This window comes from Gossypium arboreum, unplaced genomic scaffold, assembly GCF_025698485.1.
Source record: "Gossypium arboreum isolate Shixiya-1 unplaced genomic scaffold, ASM2569848v2 Contig00198, whole genome shotgun sequence".
Classification (NCBI taxonomy): domain Eukaryota; kingdom Viridiplantae; phylum Streptophyta; class Magnoliopsida; order Malvales; family Malvaceae; genus Gossypium; species Gossypium arboreum.
In genome coordinates, this window is record NW_026440316.1 from 74,099 (window position 1) to 94,154 (window position 20,056).

The window sequence follows — 20,056 nt, forward strand, 5'->3', positions numbered from 1 at the left end:
ATCTCAAGACCAAGTCAGAAGCAGGGACTACGTCATGAGCGAAGCTTTGACTCAAGTGCGAGAAGTGGCTGATCACTTGCAAACATTAGCAGTACAAGCCGATGTGTTGAGTTTAAAATACGAGTCAGAATCGGACCGAGGACAAAAGCTAGCTTGGCTTCTTAGGCAGTCAAGGCCTTAAGTATCAGGGCCAAGCCTTATATGTAATCTATTTTATGTAAAGAAACTTGTTTTCTAGAAAAGTTACTCTAATGAAATCGAATTGGAATCAACGCTTTTTTTGCATTCATCGCATTCATGCATCAGCATTGCATCATACGCATTAAAACTCACAAGAAACCCTAAAAATCATGGCAGTTACCCTGGAACATCGTTATGGTACAAGGGGAAAAACAAGGGCAATGGACCAAAGGTTAGAGAGATTGGAACAAATGCAAAAAGAGATGCAGGATCAATTACAAGCACGTATGCAAGAACAGCTTGCCAAAATCCAGCAAGATATGAGAGACCACATGTTGGAGTACCAGAAAAGCATGATGGACCAATTAACTCGTCTATTGGCTGGCGGATTAGAAAAAGGGAAAAGCCCTTTGATCAATATGGGAGAAGATAATGAAAATCCTGCCTACCCTCCGGGTTTTGCCCCAGCGAACGTTCAGACACAACCTGATATGTACCCAGGAAGGCCATCGGTCACAATTAGGCCCCAACCATTTCAGGCCGGTGTTTCGGCACCGATGAATTATCAGGCCGGCTCGGGCTCTAATCTGGGGATAACCCGACCAATCCTGTGGTCCTCAATCTCGATGAAGTAACAGAAGCAGAAAAGACAAGGGCAGAACTCCTGAGAGAGCTTGAAGAAAGGTGTAGATGGTTGGAAGAAAAATTTAAAAAAATGGAAAGCACCGACTATCGTGGTGGAATCGATGCTAAGGAATTAAGTTTGGTTCTGTACTTGATAATCCCTCCCAAGTTCAAAACTCCGGAATTTGAGAAATACAACGGGACTAGTTGTCCCGAAGCTCACATCACTATGTTCTACAGACGAATGGCAGGCCATGTCAATAATGACCAACTATTAATTCACTGCTTCCAAGAAAGTCTGGTTGGGGCCTCTTTTAGATGGTACAACCAGCTGAGTCGCGCCCAGATCAGTTCATGGAAAGATTTAGCACAAGCCTTCATGAAGCAGTACGGTCATGTGGCAGACATAGTCCCTGATAGAATCACTTTACAGAATATGGAGAAGAAGCATAATGAGAGCTTTAGGCAGTACGCCCAGCGATGGAGAGAAGTGGCCACACAGGTCCAACCCCCTCTATTGGAAAAAGAAACCACTATGCTCTTCATCAATACCCTGAAGGCACCTTTTATTAACCACATGCTGGGTAGCGCAACCAAGAGTTTTTCGGACATAGTAATGTCTGGAGAAATGATAGAAAATGCCATAAGATGTGGGAAAATAGAGGCTGGGGAAAACACTAAGAGGTCAGGGCCGAGAAAGAAAGAGCACGAGGTGAATAATGTGAGCTCATATTCGAAATCGATCACCGTAAGCCAACCAAGGTCGACAACTACTGGACAGCAGGGCCCACACAGACAAGAGCCCAACACAAAACAAAATAAAGAGAAACTTTAATTTACGCCCATTCCAATGATGTACAAGGAGCCAGAGTTTATTTGATGCACATGTCGTGTCTCCCTTCTATCTAAAGCCAATGCAACCTCCATACCCCAAATGGTATGACGCAAATGCCCAATGCAAATACCATGCGGGAGCCACAGGACACTCGATAGAAAACTGTACCACTTTTAAGAAATTGGTTGAAAGACTCATCAACATGGGGATTGTGAAAATTGATGATGCATCCAATACAGAGAACCCATTACCTAACCATGGGGATAAGGGAATAAATGCAATAATCGAGAGTTCGGGGAAAGAAATTAAGATGATTATTGTAGAAGTGAATACCCCGTTGGAGGAAGTTTGGAAGAAAATGGTGGAAAGAGGGTTGATAGCACAGAATTCAAGGGTCAGACCTCGAGAAGCGAAGAATTATTATGAGTTCCACGATCAAGAGGATCATGAGATTCAGAAATGCAGCCAATTCAGGGCTTTAGTACAAGGATTGATGGATAATAAGGAGCTGGAATTCTTCGAATATGTCAGGAGCCTAGAAGAAGCAGATGTGTGTGCCTCCGAAGAGGGGTCGACGAAGGATGTTTACAAAGTCAACCACCCAGTGGTTATCATATCACGTCCGAGAATGAATGAAGCCGGGGCACAAGTTGTGCCAAAAGTTGTGATCCAAAAGCCCGTTGCTTTTCCTTATAAAGATATCAAAAGGGTACCATGGAACTATAGCTGCAATGTGACATTCCCGGGAGAGGAGACCCCGATTAATGCATTATAAGAAGTTCAAGACGAAGGTTTTTATACGCGCAGCGGAAGGCGTTATACCCCAAATACAAAAGTCGAGCAGGTTAAAGAAAAATCATTAGCAATTGAGTAAAAGAAAGAGAAGCCGGCGGGACTTGAACCAACTGTTAATGAATCAGTGACTGAAAAAGAAGCCAAGGAATTCTTAAAATTCCTAAAGCACAGAGAATATAGTGTCGTAGAACAGTTTCATAAATAGCCAGCGCGCATATCGATACTAGCCTTACTTTTATGTTCCGAAACCCATCGCAACGCGTTGATGAAGGTGCTGAATGAAACTTATGTTGCTAACGATATCTCCGTAAACAAATTAGACCACTTAGTCAACAATATAAGTGCCGACAACTTCATATTCTTCAATGACAATGAGGTACCGCCAGGGGGCCGAGGATCAACTAAAGCTTTGCACATCACGACTCGCTGTAAAGGGTACACGTTACCGGGGGTATTGATTGACAATGGGTCAGCATTGAATGTCCTACCTCTATCTACGCTGAGTAGGTTGCCAGTGGATAGTTCCTATATGAAGACATGCCAAAGTGTAGTGAGAGCATTTGATGGCATGGAAAGGAAGGTAATGGGGAGAATTGAAATACCCCTCTTAATCGGGCCGAGCACATACGAGGTAGATTTCTTGGTCATGGACATTAAACCTTCGTATAATTGCCTATTGGGGAGACCGTGGATACACTCGGCGGGGGCAGTCCCTTCATCACTGCATCAAAAGTTGAAATTAGTGACCGAAGGTCGGTTAGTAACAATCAATGCTGAAGAGGACATCATCACAGCAATAACCAGTGATGCCCCATATCTGAAGGCAAATGATGAAGCAATCGAGTGCTCCTTTCGATCCTTGGAGTTTGTGAATGCGACGTTCATCATCGAAGGAAATAAGATTCCAATGCCCAGGTTATCTGAGACTACAAGAATGGGACTACGGCTAACTATTGGAAAAGGGGCTCTACCCGGAAGAGGACTCGGGAGATACCTCTAGGGAAGGATTAATGTACCAATGATGAAGGACAAACAAGACCATTTTGGGTTAGGGTTTAAGCCAGACATGAAACAAAGAAAGAAGGAACTTGAGAAGAAGCAAGAAAGAAGGAGAGCGCGATTGAGCGGGGGAGAAATCGAATGGGAACCAATGATCTTCCCCCATATATTGAAGACTTTTGTGTCTGGAGGGGTCATTCACTCCGAGCGGAAGACATCGGGAAAGGAAATCTTGGAAGGAATGATGGAGAGTTTGGACATCAACACCACATATGAAGAAGGAATGGGGGTAGAGAATTTGTCAGGCATTTGCCCCTATGAGCCGGGAAGTGTTCTGAATAATTGGACTGCGGAAGAGATTCCTGTAGTCTTTAAAACTAACTCAGAGTAATGTCCAAAACACACTTATTGCTCTAGGCCTAGGAGTAACAAGTGTCCTTTTGTGAAATAGGCTTATGTTCGAAATCGTTATTTCAATGAAATGCACCCTTTTGACTTATTCCGTGCAAATATTCTTTTATTCTTTCATTCATGATCATACCACACATATCATTGTTCTTAGATTCTCTTGCTCTTTACATCTTCCTTCACACCTACAATAGGTCTCCAGATATCAATGATGCGAGTGACGTTGCTACTAATTCAGAATCTCCTTTTGAACGAGATATGTGTCTAGAGGCATCCCAGGACTTTGAGGATGACGGAGACTGTAACTTATCCCCTGATTTGTTAAGGATGGTAGAACACGAGGAGAAACAGATTTTACCCCACAAAGAGACCGTAGAAGTCGTAAACTTGGGAGATGAACTAGAAAGGAGAGAAGTAAAGATCGGATCTTGCATCACCACAGAGACAAAGCGAGACCTTATTGAGTTACTCAAGAGTTCAAGGATGTCTTTGCATGGTCATATCAGGAAATGCCTAGGCTAAGTACTGACATTGTGGTACACAGGCTCCCCATCAAAGAAGAATGCAAGCCAGTTCAGCAAAAGCTTCGAATGACGCGGCCCGATGTTCTGTTGAAGATAAAAGAGGAGGTCAAGAAGCAATTTGATGCTGGTTTCTTACAAGTAGTTAAGTACTTGGAATGGGTAGCCAACATCGTCCCCGTCCCTAAAAAAGATGGAAAGGTACGGATGTGTGTAGACTACAGAGACTTAAACAAGGCCAGCCCGAAAGATAATTTCCCGTTGCCTCATATCGACACCTTAGTGGACAACACGGCAGGTTACTCACTCTTCTCCTTCATAAATGGCTTCTCGGGGTACAATCAGATTAAGATGCATCCTGAAGACATGAATAAAACCACATTTGTGACCATGTGGGGAACCTTTTGCTATAAAGTAATGCCGTTCGGATTGAAAAATGCGGAAGCAACATATCAGAGAGCCATGGTAACCCTATTTCATGATATGATGCATAAAGAAATTGAAGTCTATGTCGACGACATGATCGCCAAATCTCGGACTGTAGAAGAGCATGTGCAAGTCTTGAGGAAATTATTTTTGAGGTTGAGAAAATTCCAGTTGAAACTCAATCCCGCAAAATGTACCTTCGGAGCCAGGTCAGGAAAACTGCTAGGATTCGTGGTCAGTGGAAAAGGGATTGAGATTGACCTAGATAAAGTTAAAGCCATACAAGAGTTACCTCCACCACGTATTCAGAAGGAAGTTCGAGGATTCCTAGGAAGACTAAATTACATCACTTGGTTTATTTCACAACTAACCGAGAAATGTGACCCCATATTCCGTCTCCTTAAGAAACACAACCCTGGTGGTTGGGACGAGGAATGCCAAAAGACTTTCGACAAAGTTAAGCAATATTTGTATAATGCCCCAGTGTTGACACCACCTAATCTAGATAAGCCACTGATACTGTATTTGATGGTATTTGAAAATTCTATGGGATGCGCTTGGCCAACACGATGAATCGGGAAGGAAAGAAAGAGCGATATATTACCTCAGTAAAAAGTTTACTGAGTGCGAGACGAGATACTCTTTCATTGAAAAGTTGTGCAGTGCCTTGATCTGGACAACCTGAAGACTGAGACAATACATGTTGTACCATACAACTTGGCTGATCTCTAAAATGGATCCCTTGAAATACTTGATGGAGTCGACTGCCTTGAACGGGAGAATGGCCCGATGGAAAATTCTACTTTCTGAATTCGACATAGTCTATGTGAACCAGAAGGCCATAAAAGGGAGTGCGATAGCAGATTTCCTAGCCAGCAGAGCCCTAGAGGACTACGAGCCTCTGAACTTTGATTTCCCAAATGAAGATCTAATGTGCATAGCAACCACGGAAGAAGACCCTCAAGAAGGTCACCCTTTGAAGATAAACTTTGACGGAGCATCAAATGCTGTGGGTAACGGAATTGGGGCAGTTCTGGTGGCCCCGAATGGAGATCATTATCCATTCACTAGTAAATTGGATTTTGACTGCACGAACAATATGGCAGAATACGAAGCATGCATCATGGGAATACGTGCGGCCATAAATGTAAAATCAAGGTGTTAGAGATATATGGAGATTCTGCCCTAGTGATTTATCAACTCAAAGGTGAATGGGAGATAAAAGACCCCAAATTGATCAATTACCGGAGGTTGATCCTTGAGTTAATTAAAGAGTTTGATGATATTGTCTTCAACTACCTCCCACGAGAAGAAAATCAGATGGCTGACGCCCTAGCAACTTTAGGTTCTATGATTAAAGTGAACCAACCAGAGGATGTGAAACCAATCCAAATGATCATTTATGAGGCTTGGCTCATTGTTACAACCTCAAAGAAGAAGAGGAAAATGATGATCCCCCTTGGTACCATGATATCCGACGATATGTGAAGAATCGTGAGTACCCCAACCAAGCTACTAAGAACGATAAGAGAACGTTGAGAAGACTGGCCAGTGACTATGTCTTAGATGGGGAGATCCTATACAAAAGAAGGAAGGATCAGGTACTATTAAAATGTGTAGACGCCATTGAGGCTAAGAAAATCTTGGAAGAAGTTTATGAGGGCATCTGTGGGACACATGCTAATGGTTTTACAATGGCCAGGCAAATTATGAGGTTCGGTTATTATTGATCCACCATGGAAAGAGACTGTATTAACTACGCCAAAAGATGTCATAAGTGCCAAATCTATAGAGACAAGATTAATGTACCTCCCTCACCTCTGCATGTCATGACTTCGCCATGGCCTTTCTCGATGTGGGGCATGGATGTGATTGGGCCAATTTTGCCAAAAGCTTCAAATGGGCATCATTTCATCTTTGTGGTCATTGATTATTTCACCAAATGGGTAGAGGCCGCTTCATATGCCAATGTCACTAAATTAGCAGTTAGCAAGTTCCTGAAAAAGGAAATCATCTGTCGATATGGAATGCCGGAAAGGATCATATCTGACAACGCATTGAATTTGAACAATAACACGATAGCGGATGTCTGCAGTCAGTTCAAGATCAGACACCACAACTCATCACCGTATCGCTCAAGATGAAGCAGTGCAAATCGAAGCGACCAATAAGAACATCAAGAAGATTGTAGGAAAGATGACAGAATCTATAAAGATTGGCATGAGAAGCTACCATTCGCCCTTTATGCTTATCGAACGTCTATCAGAACTTCTACTGGGGCAACGCCTTTCTCATTAGTCTATGGAATGGAGGCAGATTTACCTATTGAGGTCGAGATTCCTTCCCTCAGAGTTTTGTCAGAAGTAGAGTTGGATGAAGCAGAATAGATCTAGTCTCGATACGATCAGTTGAATTTGATTGAAGAAAAGAGGCTACGGGCTATTCACCATGGTCAGATGTACCAAAAGTGAATGATACGAGCTTACAACAAAAGGTTCATCCTAGAGAGTTCCATGAGGGAGACCTAGTACTGAAAAAGATCCTGGCCATACAAAAAGACTTCAGAGGAAAATGGATGCCGAATTGGGAAAGGCCTTATGTGGTGAAGAAAGCCTTTTCTGGCGGAGCATTGATATTGGCTGAAATGGATGGCAAGACCTTATCCAATCTCGTGAATTCAGATTCGATTAAGAAATACTTTGCCTAAAAAAATAAAAAATAAAAAAAAGAGGAGAGGCCAGGGTGAAAACTCGAAAAGAGCACCTTGAGACCAAAGGGATTTTGAATTGAAAACCCGTAAAGGGCGATTCAAATTTTTATCAAAGGTGGGGCATGCGATGGTCTTATGATACCTAAATTAACAAGGAGGAGAGATGTTACATCTTGGGGCATCTGCAAGAATACTCTAGATCCCCTAAACACATATTGGGCAAAAAAAGGAATCCTCAAGAAGTCAGTACAGAGAAACTCACGCTGCGATATCTGGGGCACCTATTCCCTTTTATTCATTTTGTATTCCAGCAATGTTTGTTGACTGTGATTAATCTCTTCCCTTCAAAGGTTGGTTCTGATAAATTTCAGTTTTTTCATTGTTATGATCTTTTTCAAGCATTTTGCATTGAAATGATGATTAATGGACTAAAGCCATTTTCGCAAAAAGAGTTCTGCATATTACTCTGAAAGTTTCTAAATAGTACAGGAACCTGAAACAGAACTATTATTTAGAACTAACCAAACTCAAACATTGGAAGCTTCTAAGAAGAAAGAGTATAAATTGGGACCATCTCTTCGGGTTTTCTGTTTAAAATTTGAGCTAAACAAGAAGACAGAGTACCTTTTCAGAGAAAGAACCTTGATGAACAAAGAGCAACAGCAACCTAAACATTAAAAGGGACTCACGCTCACCACATGTTGCACCCATACATTTATAGATCATTCACAATGCATCTAATTAGGAGCATTCGATTCACTTTGATCATAGCATCCTAATTCTTTGGCATAAGCATAAATACATGGAACTAATTCTACAGGTCATGTCCCTAGAATCAGTGAATTCACCGAGCCTTAAACCCCTAAGCAATAGGGTAACAGGTTGAATTCAAAGGGCTTTAACCCCCTAAGCAATAGGGTGACAAGCCGAATTTGCAGATCTTATCACCCTAAGCAGTAGGGAAACAGATCAAAGAAAGTGGGCCTTAACCCCCTAAGCAGTAGGGTAATAGGCTGAAAATCACAGATCTTGCCTCCCTGAAGTTGCAGTGGAGCAGACCAAATACATCGTATAATTGCCTCCTCGGATGCAGTGAAGCAGATTCAAACCACCAAGCTTTAACCCCCTAAGCAGTAGGGTAACAAGCTGAAGATTTACAGATCTTATTACCTTAAACAGTAGGGAAACAGATCAAAGGTGACAAGCCTTAAACCCCTAAACAATAGGGTAACAGGCTGAAGATTGACGAATCTTAACCCCCTAAGCAGTAGAGAAATAGATCGAAAATGAATTTACAGATCCTAACCCCCTAAGCAGTAGGGAAACAGATCGAAGATAATGGGCTTAACCCCCTAAGCAGTAGGGTAACAAGCCAAATTTACAGACCTTGAATCCCTATACAGTAGGGTAACGGGCTAGAAATTACAAATCTCTTCTCTTTAAAATGGAGCTGAAAAGGTTACAAGCCATAGCAGATCTCCTTGAAGTTTCAGCGAAGTTGATTGAAGCCACAATAGATCTCCTTGAAGTTTCAGTAGAGTTAGTCGAAGTCACATGTCTTATCTCCATAGAGTTGCAATAGAGCAGTGAAGCGGAGCGAAGCAATAAGATTGGAATGAAGCTACCTGGAGAAAAGGAGTGCTAAACAAGTCAAGACCTGGTGAGACTAAGCAAAATTGGTCTTTCTTAAGTCTTTGCTCTGTTCCCGTTACACGACAACAAGCAAAGAGGGGCAGCTGTACAGCCCAATTTTGGGCCCAAATAGCTCCCAAATAACCCCAGACCCAAACTAGCCAAAACCTAGCCCAAAACCCACCAAATAAAACCCAATAGCAGCCCAATTCAAACCAAATAAATAAACAGACAAAAACCGACAACCCCAATGCAAACCCAAACTACCCACTACACACTAAACCTACCCAAACCCCAATCTAACCCTAAAATTTAGGGTTTTAGAATTTGAAACCCTAAATCACTTATCCCACCGCCTCAGTCACATCTCCTGCAAGTGGCCTCTTCTCCACCACCGTTTTGCCTACAACAATAAAAAGAGAAGAGACAGATTAGTCAATGAGGGCAAGTTGTAAAGAATTAGCTATAAAAAGCCAAGTTCAAAACCATTGTATCTCTCGACAAATTCTTTAGATACAAAATAAAGCATTCAATCTTTCTAGCAAAAAAAACAGAAATATTATCCATCAAAAAAGAGAGAAACAGCATCAAAAAAACTAAAAGCCCTCAAAAACAGAAGCCATAGGCAAGGTGATTTCGTTTACTTTCCTTTTTTTATTGTTATTTCATAGCCAAATCTACCTATTAAATGCCCTTATATAAGTATAAATATACAACATAAACAAAAGAGACACAATTTAAAACAAGAAAAGGGAAGTTTTTTACCTCCGACCGTCGTGCACGGCGATCATCGGCATCGAAGAGGCGGCGGAAGACAGTGGTAGACCGCCGGAGCACTGACCGAGCTCGAACCTGCAGAGAAAACAAAGAAAAAATGCTTAGTTTTTTTGAAACAAACAGCAAAAATGATTTCAAAGACAAAATTTTGGCTTATATAGATGATACAAAACGGCGCCGTTTTGGTTGGCACCCATAAGCCCAAAACGACGCCGTTTAGCCACCCTGACCCGAGAACCAGCTCCGACCCGCCTCAGGATCCGCGCGTTTTTATATGATGGTCTAATTACGCACGTGGTCCTTTCGCTTTTCACACGTTTTGCAATTAGCTTTTTATTTCTTTCAAATTGGCCTCAAAATTTATCACGTTTTGTGATTTAATCCTCCCTCCTAGGACGTCGTTTTAAGGGTTCGGGTAAATTCCCCTTTTGGCCCCGTATGTTATTCGCGTATTCAAATAGGTGCCTCTTTTTATATTTTCTTTCGAATTGGCCCCAAAATTTTGTTTTAGTTTCGAATTTGGTGCCTTCTTTAAGATTTAATCTGTTTTTTATATTATTTTTACTCTTTTTTTATTTTTAGCATTATTTTAACTGTTATTATTATTATTATTACCATATTCATTAACATATTATTATTATTTTTGCTATACTATTGTTATTATTATATATATACATACCTTTTATTATTTTTATGTATATTTTAAATATTATTATCGTTATTATTATCACCTATATGGTTATTATTATTACTATTAATATATATTTTCTTTGCATATGTACGTACATACATTTTCTATATGTATAGTATTATTTTAATTACTTTATTTTAATATTACTATCATATTATATTTACTTTTGCATTTTAACATTATTATTATTATCACTATTATCATAATATATTAGTATACATTTTATATGTACATATACACATTTACATATGTAGTTTTTTTTATATATATATATTATTACTTTAATTTAATACTTTTACTTTTGTATTTCTATTATTATTACATAATAGTATGTATTTTCATTATATATGTATATGTATATATATATGTTGTATAGCATTATTAATAGCTTAATATTATTGTTTTAGGTATTTGTGTGTCACATATGTTTTCATTAAATATATATACATTATATTCCCTATTACACACATATCTTATATTACGTACATTTTACATACATATATATATTTTAACGTATACCTGTCTATACTTTTAATATATTACACATATTTTTGTGTGTATATATGTCATTAATATCGCATTTTATATATTTTAATACTACGTACACATTTTATTATTACGTATAAGTTTTAATACATACATTTATATGTTTATATATCGTTATTATTAGTCTTTTATTATTATTACTATTTTTAATAAATATTATGTATATATTTGTAATCTGGTATTATATGTTTTACATACATATGCTCCCTACTACTTCATGTTCACATTATTACTATCATGTTTAAATACCATGCATTATTATCGTTTCGCACTATTGTTATTTACATTATTATTATTTTCGTTTTCGTTTTCGTTATCATTGTCATTTTTATTTTTGCCATGTTTAACATTTGTTTATATTTGCATACTATTAGCCTTGATATTACTTCACCTTTTACGGTTGCTCATGTTATTGTTTTGACACCGTCGCACTATTATTATATTCTTATACATGTCAATGCTACATTTTGCTTTTACATTTTACTATAAATCGCGTTACTTTTTGCTCAATATATTAAAACAATTCTTTCATAAAAGCAAAATCCGTTATTAGGTAATTCGAGATAATCGTGCCCTAACTTACTGGGTTTCGACTTTTCTCATTTAACCTAAATAACTGAATATTCTTTTTAAATCACGATACAAGTCTTAAAAATGCTTATTTTCGGAGATACGAAGCGTGGTGCCCTAACTTACTGGGTATGACATTTTGAAACTTCGAAACAAGATCTTTTACAAGTAAAGGCAATGTTCGGTGTTCGGGAATTCGAGGAAACGTGCCCTAACTTACTGGGTCTCGATCTTCCTCGTTCACCCTAACTAACCGAATATCCTTTTAAAAGAGGTCAAAATATATTTATTTTAAATACAAGGCAAGCTCATTCTCAAAAGTTCGAGATGCCGTATCCTAACTCACTGGATATAACATGTCGTTGCCTTGAGAAAAGAATGTCTTTGACATTTCAATGTTCACTTTACAAAAAAGGATCGTATCTTAAAATCTTTCAAGTTTTCAATCTTCGACACTAAGACACTAATTACTCAACTAGGTACTAGTTTTGGGCGTATCGAGGGTCTTAATCCTTCCTCGTGCGTAACCGACTCCCGAACCCGTTTTCTTGATTTGCATAGACCAAAATTGTTGTTTAAATAAATCAAGTTATTTACTAAAAACAACCACTTTAACGAGGTGACCCGATCACACTTAGTCAAAAAGGATCGGTGGCGACTCCCTTTTTTGTGTTCATTTTCAAAATCCAAGTCGATTCTCGTTTTACAAAAAAAATGGTTACGACAATACCTTTATAACTTTTCAAATTAATCCCTCAAATAGAGAGATTAAGCTATCCCAGTTTCGAAAATACCAAAATTACTAAAAACGGGACAAGAAAACTTACCCAATTAGGCCTTGAAAGTTTCTTTTCTCTCACCTAGGGTTTCCATGTATTTTTAGGTTGAAAATGACATAAAATAAGATGATATTTTTATCATCTTTTTAATTAATTAAGTATTTTGCTATTTTCAATTTAGTCCTTACCCTTTTTCTATATTTCCATGGATGAGTCACCAAGAAAAATCTACATACTTCTTTTAATGGTTTAATTGTCATATAAAGACCTCTAGTTTTGAATTCCATAGCTATTTAATCATTATAGCTACTAGAATTCAACTTTCGCATTTTATGCGATTTAGTGCTTCTCGTAATGAAGCACTAAATCGACAAAATTTTCGTATCAAAAATTTCACACCACATGCCTATTATAGTACAAACCATATAATGAAATAAAAATAAACTTTTATTTTTGAGTCGGATTTGTGGTCCCGAAACCACTGTTCCGATTTCATTGAAAAATGGGCTGTTACAGTGACGCTAGTAGTTTCGAAAATAGCCCCTATTTTCTTATTTTTTATGAGTTTTTGGTGAGTTTTTAGGTTAATTCACACACTTGATTGTTTATTTGACAAACCACACGTCTAGAACTCACAAAACCTACATTCGTTCATTAAATCACACTAAATAATCGAGGAAAACTCATCTAAAATCACACATTTAACTCAAAATTTTAGACCTTCAAACAAAATTCGAGTGGAAATCTAATTTTCACACTCTTCACCTAACCAAAGACAAGAATGTTTGTCACAAAAAAGTATGAAAACAAACACTAATACAACCCCTACCTTGAATAAAAAACGGTTAAAATCCTGATATTAGAAAATTAATATGACATTACTTACACTTTACTCGAATTATGCCCCAAAAATTGAACTCCACACAACAGTTACCACTAAAGCACAAAATGGCAGCAAAGCAAAAAGCAAAATGGAAGAAAAGAATAAAACAAAAGGAAGAAAAGAAACGAAAAAACAAAAAGCCAAAAAAAAGGTGAAAAGGGAGTGGGTGATGGACAGTTAAATTAGGTGAGTGATTCTAAGGATTTTGAAAAATTAAATTAAAATAAAATAAATACAAATTTACCTTAATCCAAATCCTTACCCACCAGATTTTTTTTAAGAATTTAACTTGAACCATGCACTTCTAGGACCTGAAACTCTTGAAGAATCTTTTCCATTTTCGGTTATATATAGAAAGATAGAAATAAAATGTCTACAATTTTTGGTCTTCAATTAATTTTTCTAGGTATACGTGCTTTTCTTCTAGCACTCAAGGCTCTTTATTTTGGGGGTGTATACCGTACTTGGGCTCCTAGAGATGAGATATACAAAAAATTACCAACTCAAACAAAATCGAAGGAAAAATATTCCAAACTTGCACAACACAAGATTCCAACACAAGACCAAAGGGTAAGCTAACAAACACCTTACCACCAAACTAGCAGACTCATTCTGTCAACAAACTTGCGAAAATAAAAGATAAGCTATAAGGCCCAAGCTTGACATAATGTCGAAATTAAGAGGAAGAATTCAAAACAAAGGAATCAAACTCAGGACCTTAAACAAGCTTTCAAGGCACTTAACCATCACACCAAATCTAATTATTAGACATACTTGCACAATCTAAATATAAGAATTTTGGGGCGTTACATTCAGGGTATCTTCAAAGGTGTATTGCGACATCCTCAGGTTGTGTCATGACATTGAAGGTAGTCTTGAAATTCTTCTATTATGCTCCCTATGTTGCAACATTTAACTCTACATGTTGCAACGCAACGACTAGTATCAAGTTACCACACCTTCTAATGGTCTCCTGGACACTCACAAAGCATATTAGCTCACCCTTAGGCCTCATTCGACCCCTAAGGTCAATAAAAGACTCAAATTACATATTTTATTGAATGTAAACAAAATTACAATAATTTAACAAAAACTTAACAAAAGTACTTGTATTCAAGTTCCTAAAGTGTGAAAACTAGTTCAATATGCTACACCAAATTATGGTAGATCAGTAACACGCTTTGATTTTTCATTCAATGCAATCACAAGAAATGTTCCTTAATGAACAAGAATAAGTGGACTTAATTCAGTACATCACCTATACAATTCTCCTTAATTTATAAGGAATCGAAGCTTGCTAGCATACTATATCAATCACAATCAATCTTCTATAAACCCAGAGAGACAATAAGCACAAAGAATATATTCCATAAACTCATGTAAGTCTTGAATCTTCAAGATACACCTCCAAGTTTAATCTACTTAATCTAGTCTTGCCAAAGTTGGGAAGTTGATATCCTTTATACAAATCCAAACCAATCTCCAAGCTATGTTGCTATGCGCACTTTGAATACCAAAGATGGGCTTGCAGTCGTCCAAATTATTAGCTAGAACCAAAGGCCAAAGATTTTTTTTGGCCAAAATTTTTATCAAATTTTTATCTATATTTCTTATCTTGGGTTCTTATGTTTTTCTAGTTTCTTTTATCAAATATTTTTCTTTATTTCTTTATTTGTTTCAAAAATACATATAAAGAATTGCCAACTTTCAAAAGAGTAAATTCCAAATTCAACTGATTGATAATTAACTTTATGTTATTACTCATGTACAACTATATATATATATATTGGGAGAGAAAGGAAAGGAAGCGTGAAACTATAGGGAAAACCCCATAAAATAATTTTAAATTGACTATTGCAATTGTGTAATCTCGAATTGTAATGTAAATATTATACATAGTGACGTAGATTGTGGGGTATAAGTAAAAATTGAAAACATATGGCTACACCATGATTATATTGTAGCAGTTTTTATGCTTTCTTTTGGATTTAAAATAAAATTTCAATTATCTATAAGAAACTTTGTTGAGCTTCAGATTTTGCTAACACAAAGGATATATGAAAGAAAATTTGTAGAGTCTTTACAAAATATACACGAGGTAAAACCCAATTATTTTTATAAGTTTGTATGTTTATTTTATTTCATTATATATATCAAAGATAATACAACTCAAACTCTTTGAGTATAACAAAAATAAAGATGATCAAATCCTGAAGACCACCACTCTTATTAATATAACAATGGAAAGACAAATTAATATCTTAGTTGCAAGCATCGATATTAACCAAGAGGTAAGCTTCAATGGCCTTGTAAACTACCTCACTCCTTTGAATGAGAGCCTTTATTTCATCTTCAGTGATTACATAGTCGCTAATGGTGTAAAATTTGATCGAGTATAGTCGCTAATGGTGTAAAATTTGATTGAGCTCTTGCAAACACTTCCTCCACTTGCAGCAGCCACAAATTGGTTCTCATAGCTAATTTTCTGGAGCTTGTCCCCCAAAGGTCTGCCTTCGATCAAACTGTAACAGTATGACAAATTGTTTTTATCATGGAAATTCAAAATAAATATTTAAAATTAGGAACAATAAATAAAAATTTTAAACAATAAATAAATAAATAAAATGGAAATTCTAAAGTGGAAGATTGATCGAATAAATCGATGGATATGATGGATAGATGAATAAGTGCCCAATTGAATCATTTAAGACATAAACACTAAAAAATTCAATTAATGGCTCTAATAAACTCTCCAAGAAATAATCTTTTGTAAATTAAAGGATGAAGAATGGATTCCCATACCTGCTTGAAGAATCGAGAAGAAAACTGCTAATAAAAATCACAAGAAAACAATTTTGCTCTAATCAACCATCCAAAAATTCATCGCAAGTCAATTGATCTTCCGGACATGAAAATTTTCAGCTTCAAGTTCAAAGAAACTGAAAATTAAAGAAATAACTAACCTTTAACAAAGTTGATCTTTACAATACTTCTAGGCTTATCATCACCTTCGAGCCAACACTCTTAATTGAATGACAGGCAACCTTAGGGTAAACCTTGGCACCTTCAAGAACAAAGGCATTGAAAAGATTAGCTAAGGAGACTTGGAGGTTACCTCAAACTCATAAGTGACATCACTCATTATTCTAAAATCACTTCGGACTTTTCAAGTCTTTTCTTTGTGTTGATAGAAGTGAAGAAGGAATTGGTGATTGAGTGAGTGTTTCGATGTGTGGGAAGATAGAGAACTAGATAGTATTTATAGAGAGAACTAAGATAGTATCTATGAAATTGGGCTTAGCTCTCTCATTTTGATGGTTTTTTGTATGTTTTAGCTTGCATTGATATCTGTCGGTCTCTATGATAATATGATGTTTTAAATGTAATGATTGTGAATAGTTTGAATGTGTTTTTCATATGTGAAATGTGTGTGAATTGGTATGATATGGTACTTGTTTAAGTTTGGTATGATTTGAGGAAAATCACATTTAAAATGTGGCATTATAGTTGAAATAGTAACTTTGTCTTGAGATATCTAGAATAAAAAGACCAGATTTAGTTAATGATTTATTCTTTTGCTTTTTCCTAAGAAGATGCAAGTCAATTTATTTAATGAGGTATTTGACGATTTTGAATATTTAAGATTGAAAGTTATTAAACCATACTTGCAAGTGAATTCAAGCAGTGTTGAATCCAAGCAAATTGAGGCATTGCAAGTGAATTCAAGCAGTGTTGAATCCAAGCAAATTGAGGCATTGAGTAAGAACAAGGTAAAAAAAAAAATTTAACAACACACAATATATTTACTTGGTTCGGTTTTATTATGTTTGCGGGGTCTTGTCCAGAAATATAATCTACTACCTTAGCAATACGTACACTCTCTATATTGGACTCATCACTTTAGTAACTAAGATCTATACAACTCTCCTCTAAATTTCCCCCCTGAAAACTTAAGACATTAACCAAATAACACACTTTGATTATTTACTGAATGCAGTCACAAGAAATGTTCCTTAATGAACAAGAATTGCCAACTTTAATTTTTATTAATTAACAAGAAAGATGGTTGTCCTAGCTCATTTGAAACTAAACAACTCTTTGTTTAGGTTCATTCTAAATGTGTTGTGTTATTAAATTTATAATTTTTATAAATTATCAATAACTTTAATTTTTTAAAATTTCTAAATGATTATTAATATTTTTATTTATTCTCTTTTTATAGCTTTTCACTTATCTAGAATGAATCTAGACAACCTTTTCTTTATGTGCATTCAAGATGTAATTTTTTATTTTTTATTTTTTTTAAAATGTATTTTTTTGTTGATGTGGTATACATCATGCCAAATTATCATTCCTCCCACATCATGTCACTTGTCATCTACTCGTACTGCCATCAACCACATTAACACCATTAACGATCAAACCAGTCAACTAATGATTTTCACTACTTATAATGTAAATATTATATATAATCACGTAGTATATGCGAAAATTAAAAACATATGGCTACACCATGATTACACTGTAGTAATTTCTATGCTTTCTTTTGGATTTAAAATAAAAATTCGATTATCTAAAAAACAAACTTTGTTGAGCTTGAGATATTACTAACACAAAGAATATATGAAAGAAAATTTGTCTTTTCAAAATATAAATGAGGTAAAACCCAATTGTTTTTGTATGCTTATATGTTTATTTTATTTCATTATATATATCAAAGATAATACAACTCAAACTCTGAGTATAATAAAAATAAAGATGATCAAATCCTGAAGACCACCAGTCATATTAATATAACAATGGAAAAACAAATTAATATCTTAGTTGCAAGCATCGGTGTTAGCCAAGAGGTAAGCTTCAATAGCCTTGTAAACTACCTCACTCCTTTGAATAAGAGCCTTGATTTCATCTTCAGTGATTACATAATCGCCAACGGTGTAAAATTTGATCGAGCTCTTGCAAACACTTCCTCCACTTGCAGCAGCCACAAATTGGTTCTCATAGCTGATTTTCTCAAGCTTGTCCCCCAGAGGTCCACCTTCGATCAAGCTGTAACTGTATGACAAATTGTTTTCATCATATCCTCCAATCATGTGCTTCATATATTGGAATGGAAGACCTAAGGAAATAAAATACTTGTTATCCGATATACTCATGTCAAACAGATACCCAAAGAAGAAAAGAGTTAAAGAAAGTGAAAATTAAAGAAGTGACTAACCTTCAACAAAGTTGATCTTTACAATACTTCCTGGCTTACCATCACCTTCGAGCTCAACACTCTTAATTGCATGAGGGGCAGCCTTCGGGTAAACCTTGGCACCTTCAAGAACAAAGGCTTTGAAAAGCCTGGTCGGGGCGACTGGGGAGGTTACCTCAAATTCATAAGTTACAACACCCATTATTCTAAAATTATTTCAAGTCTTTTCTTTGAGCTGAAAGAAGAGAAGAAGAAATGGATGAGTGAGTGTTTTAATGTGTGGGAAGCTAGAAAACTAGTATATTATTTATAGACTGAACTTGATGATTATTTCAATTTTTGATTGGAGTTATATATATATATATATATTAGTCAAAAAAAGTATCCCAGATATGTCTAAGGAAATTTCCAATTTATGACTTCATATATATAGAGAGAGAGAGAGAAAGGAAAATGCTCATATAAGTATTAACTGTTATAGGAATTGATGAAAAGTAGTAAGTTGGCTGGTCCAGGTTGCTGAACATGAAGCATCGACTAGTCCTATAATTCTATCCATATTTAATATTAATAATTTACTTCATTTAAAATCATATTGAGAAATAATACTTCAAATTCACTACTCTAGAACGTCAAAAACAATTCAATATATAAATCTCGATCCAATTTCTTATTTGAAAAATAATAATTTGGTCACCTTTATTTTAAATTAACTTCATTACAATTTTCACAAAATCGAATCCATAAAATCAAAATTCTTTGTGTGAATACAAATATCAACAAAACAATACATAATAATAGACCGTTTATTTGGTGTTATTCCTTTTCTAGAAGGAAACTGAATGTATTGTATGAAACAAAATATTAGAATTTTATATTTCAACGTAATTGATATATGTATATTCAATTAATAATAATAAAAAAGAAACCATTCTAGATAAGTCCAAGTCTTCCTAAGGGTGCAGCCGTACTGGCGTGAATACATAGAATAGAGTTTAGGACTATTTCTTTTTCAAGTGAATTAAGAGACGAGACAGAAAACATTAAAGAAAAAAAATCTGAAGATGCCCAAACCATTTTCTTAAAAAAATAAAAAATAAAATAAATTCACGCTTTTTGGAAAATAAAAAATAGGATGTCCACACTATTATTTTTTAAAAAAAGATTTTTTAATAATTTGTGTATAATATTTTGAATCAATTTGATGAATTTAGATAAATAGAGTTTCACGTGCAAATCTGATGCACTTTAACCTCATTTTCAGGATTTTACTTTTTTATTATATATAAACTCATTTGGCAACGAGTGGGATCCGAGATGAATCAAATCAGTGCCATTCGGGAGTCGCAACGAGGACGTTGCGAGAATGGGAGGTGGAGAATGTCACGGGTCAGAGTTTGAAGCCCGTGACCATCGCGCTAAATGCATCCGATGGAGGTCTATTGCTTAGATGGAGATCATTTGGCCCACGAGAGCTGGCCAG

The 20,056-nt window shown here is 36.1% G+C and overlaps 1 protein-coding gene and 1 long non-coding RNA gene across 2 annotated transcripts; both read right to left on the reverse strand.

Annotated features, from left to right (window-relative positions):
• Positions 1-15,475: 15,475 nt before the first annotated feature.
• On the reverse strand, positions 15,476-16,708 carry LOC108467823 (uncharacterized). The gene is made up of 2 exons (XR_008278730.1): positions 16,340-16,708; positions 15,476-15,898 (listed from the first exon to the last, which is right to left on the reverse strand). It is a non-coding gene; the product is annotated as an uncharacterized LOC108467823 (long non-coding RNA).
• A 1,338-nt stretch (positions 16,709-18,046) lies between these two features.
• On the reverse strand, positions 18,047-18,908 carry LOC128288295 (major pollen allergen Bet v 1-F/I-like). Its single transcript, XM_053024838.1, has 2 exons — positions 18,595-18,908; positions 18,047-18,495 (listed from the first exon to the last, which is right to left on the reverse strand). Exons 1-2 carry the CDS (start codon positions 18,773-18,775, stop codon positions 18,197-18,199), a joined length of 480 nt encoding a protein of 159 aa, XP_052880798.1. The 5' UTR covers positions 18,776-18,908; the 3' UTR covers positions 18,047-18,196.
• Between the last annotated feature and the right edge of the window lie 1,148 nt (positions 18,909-20,056).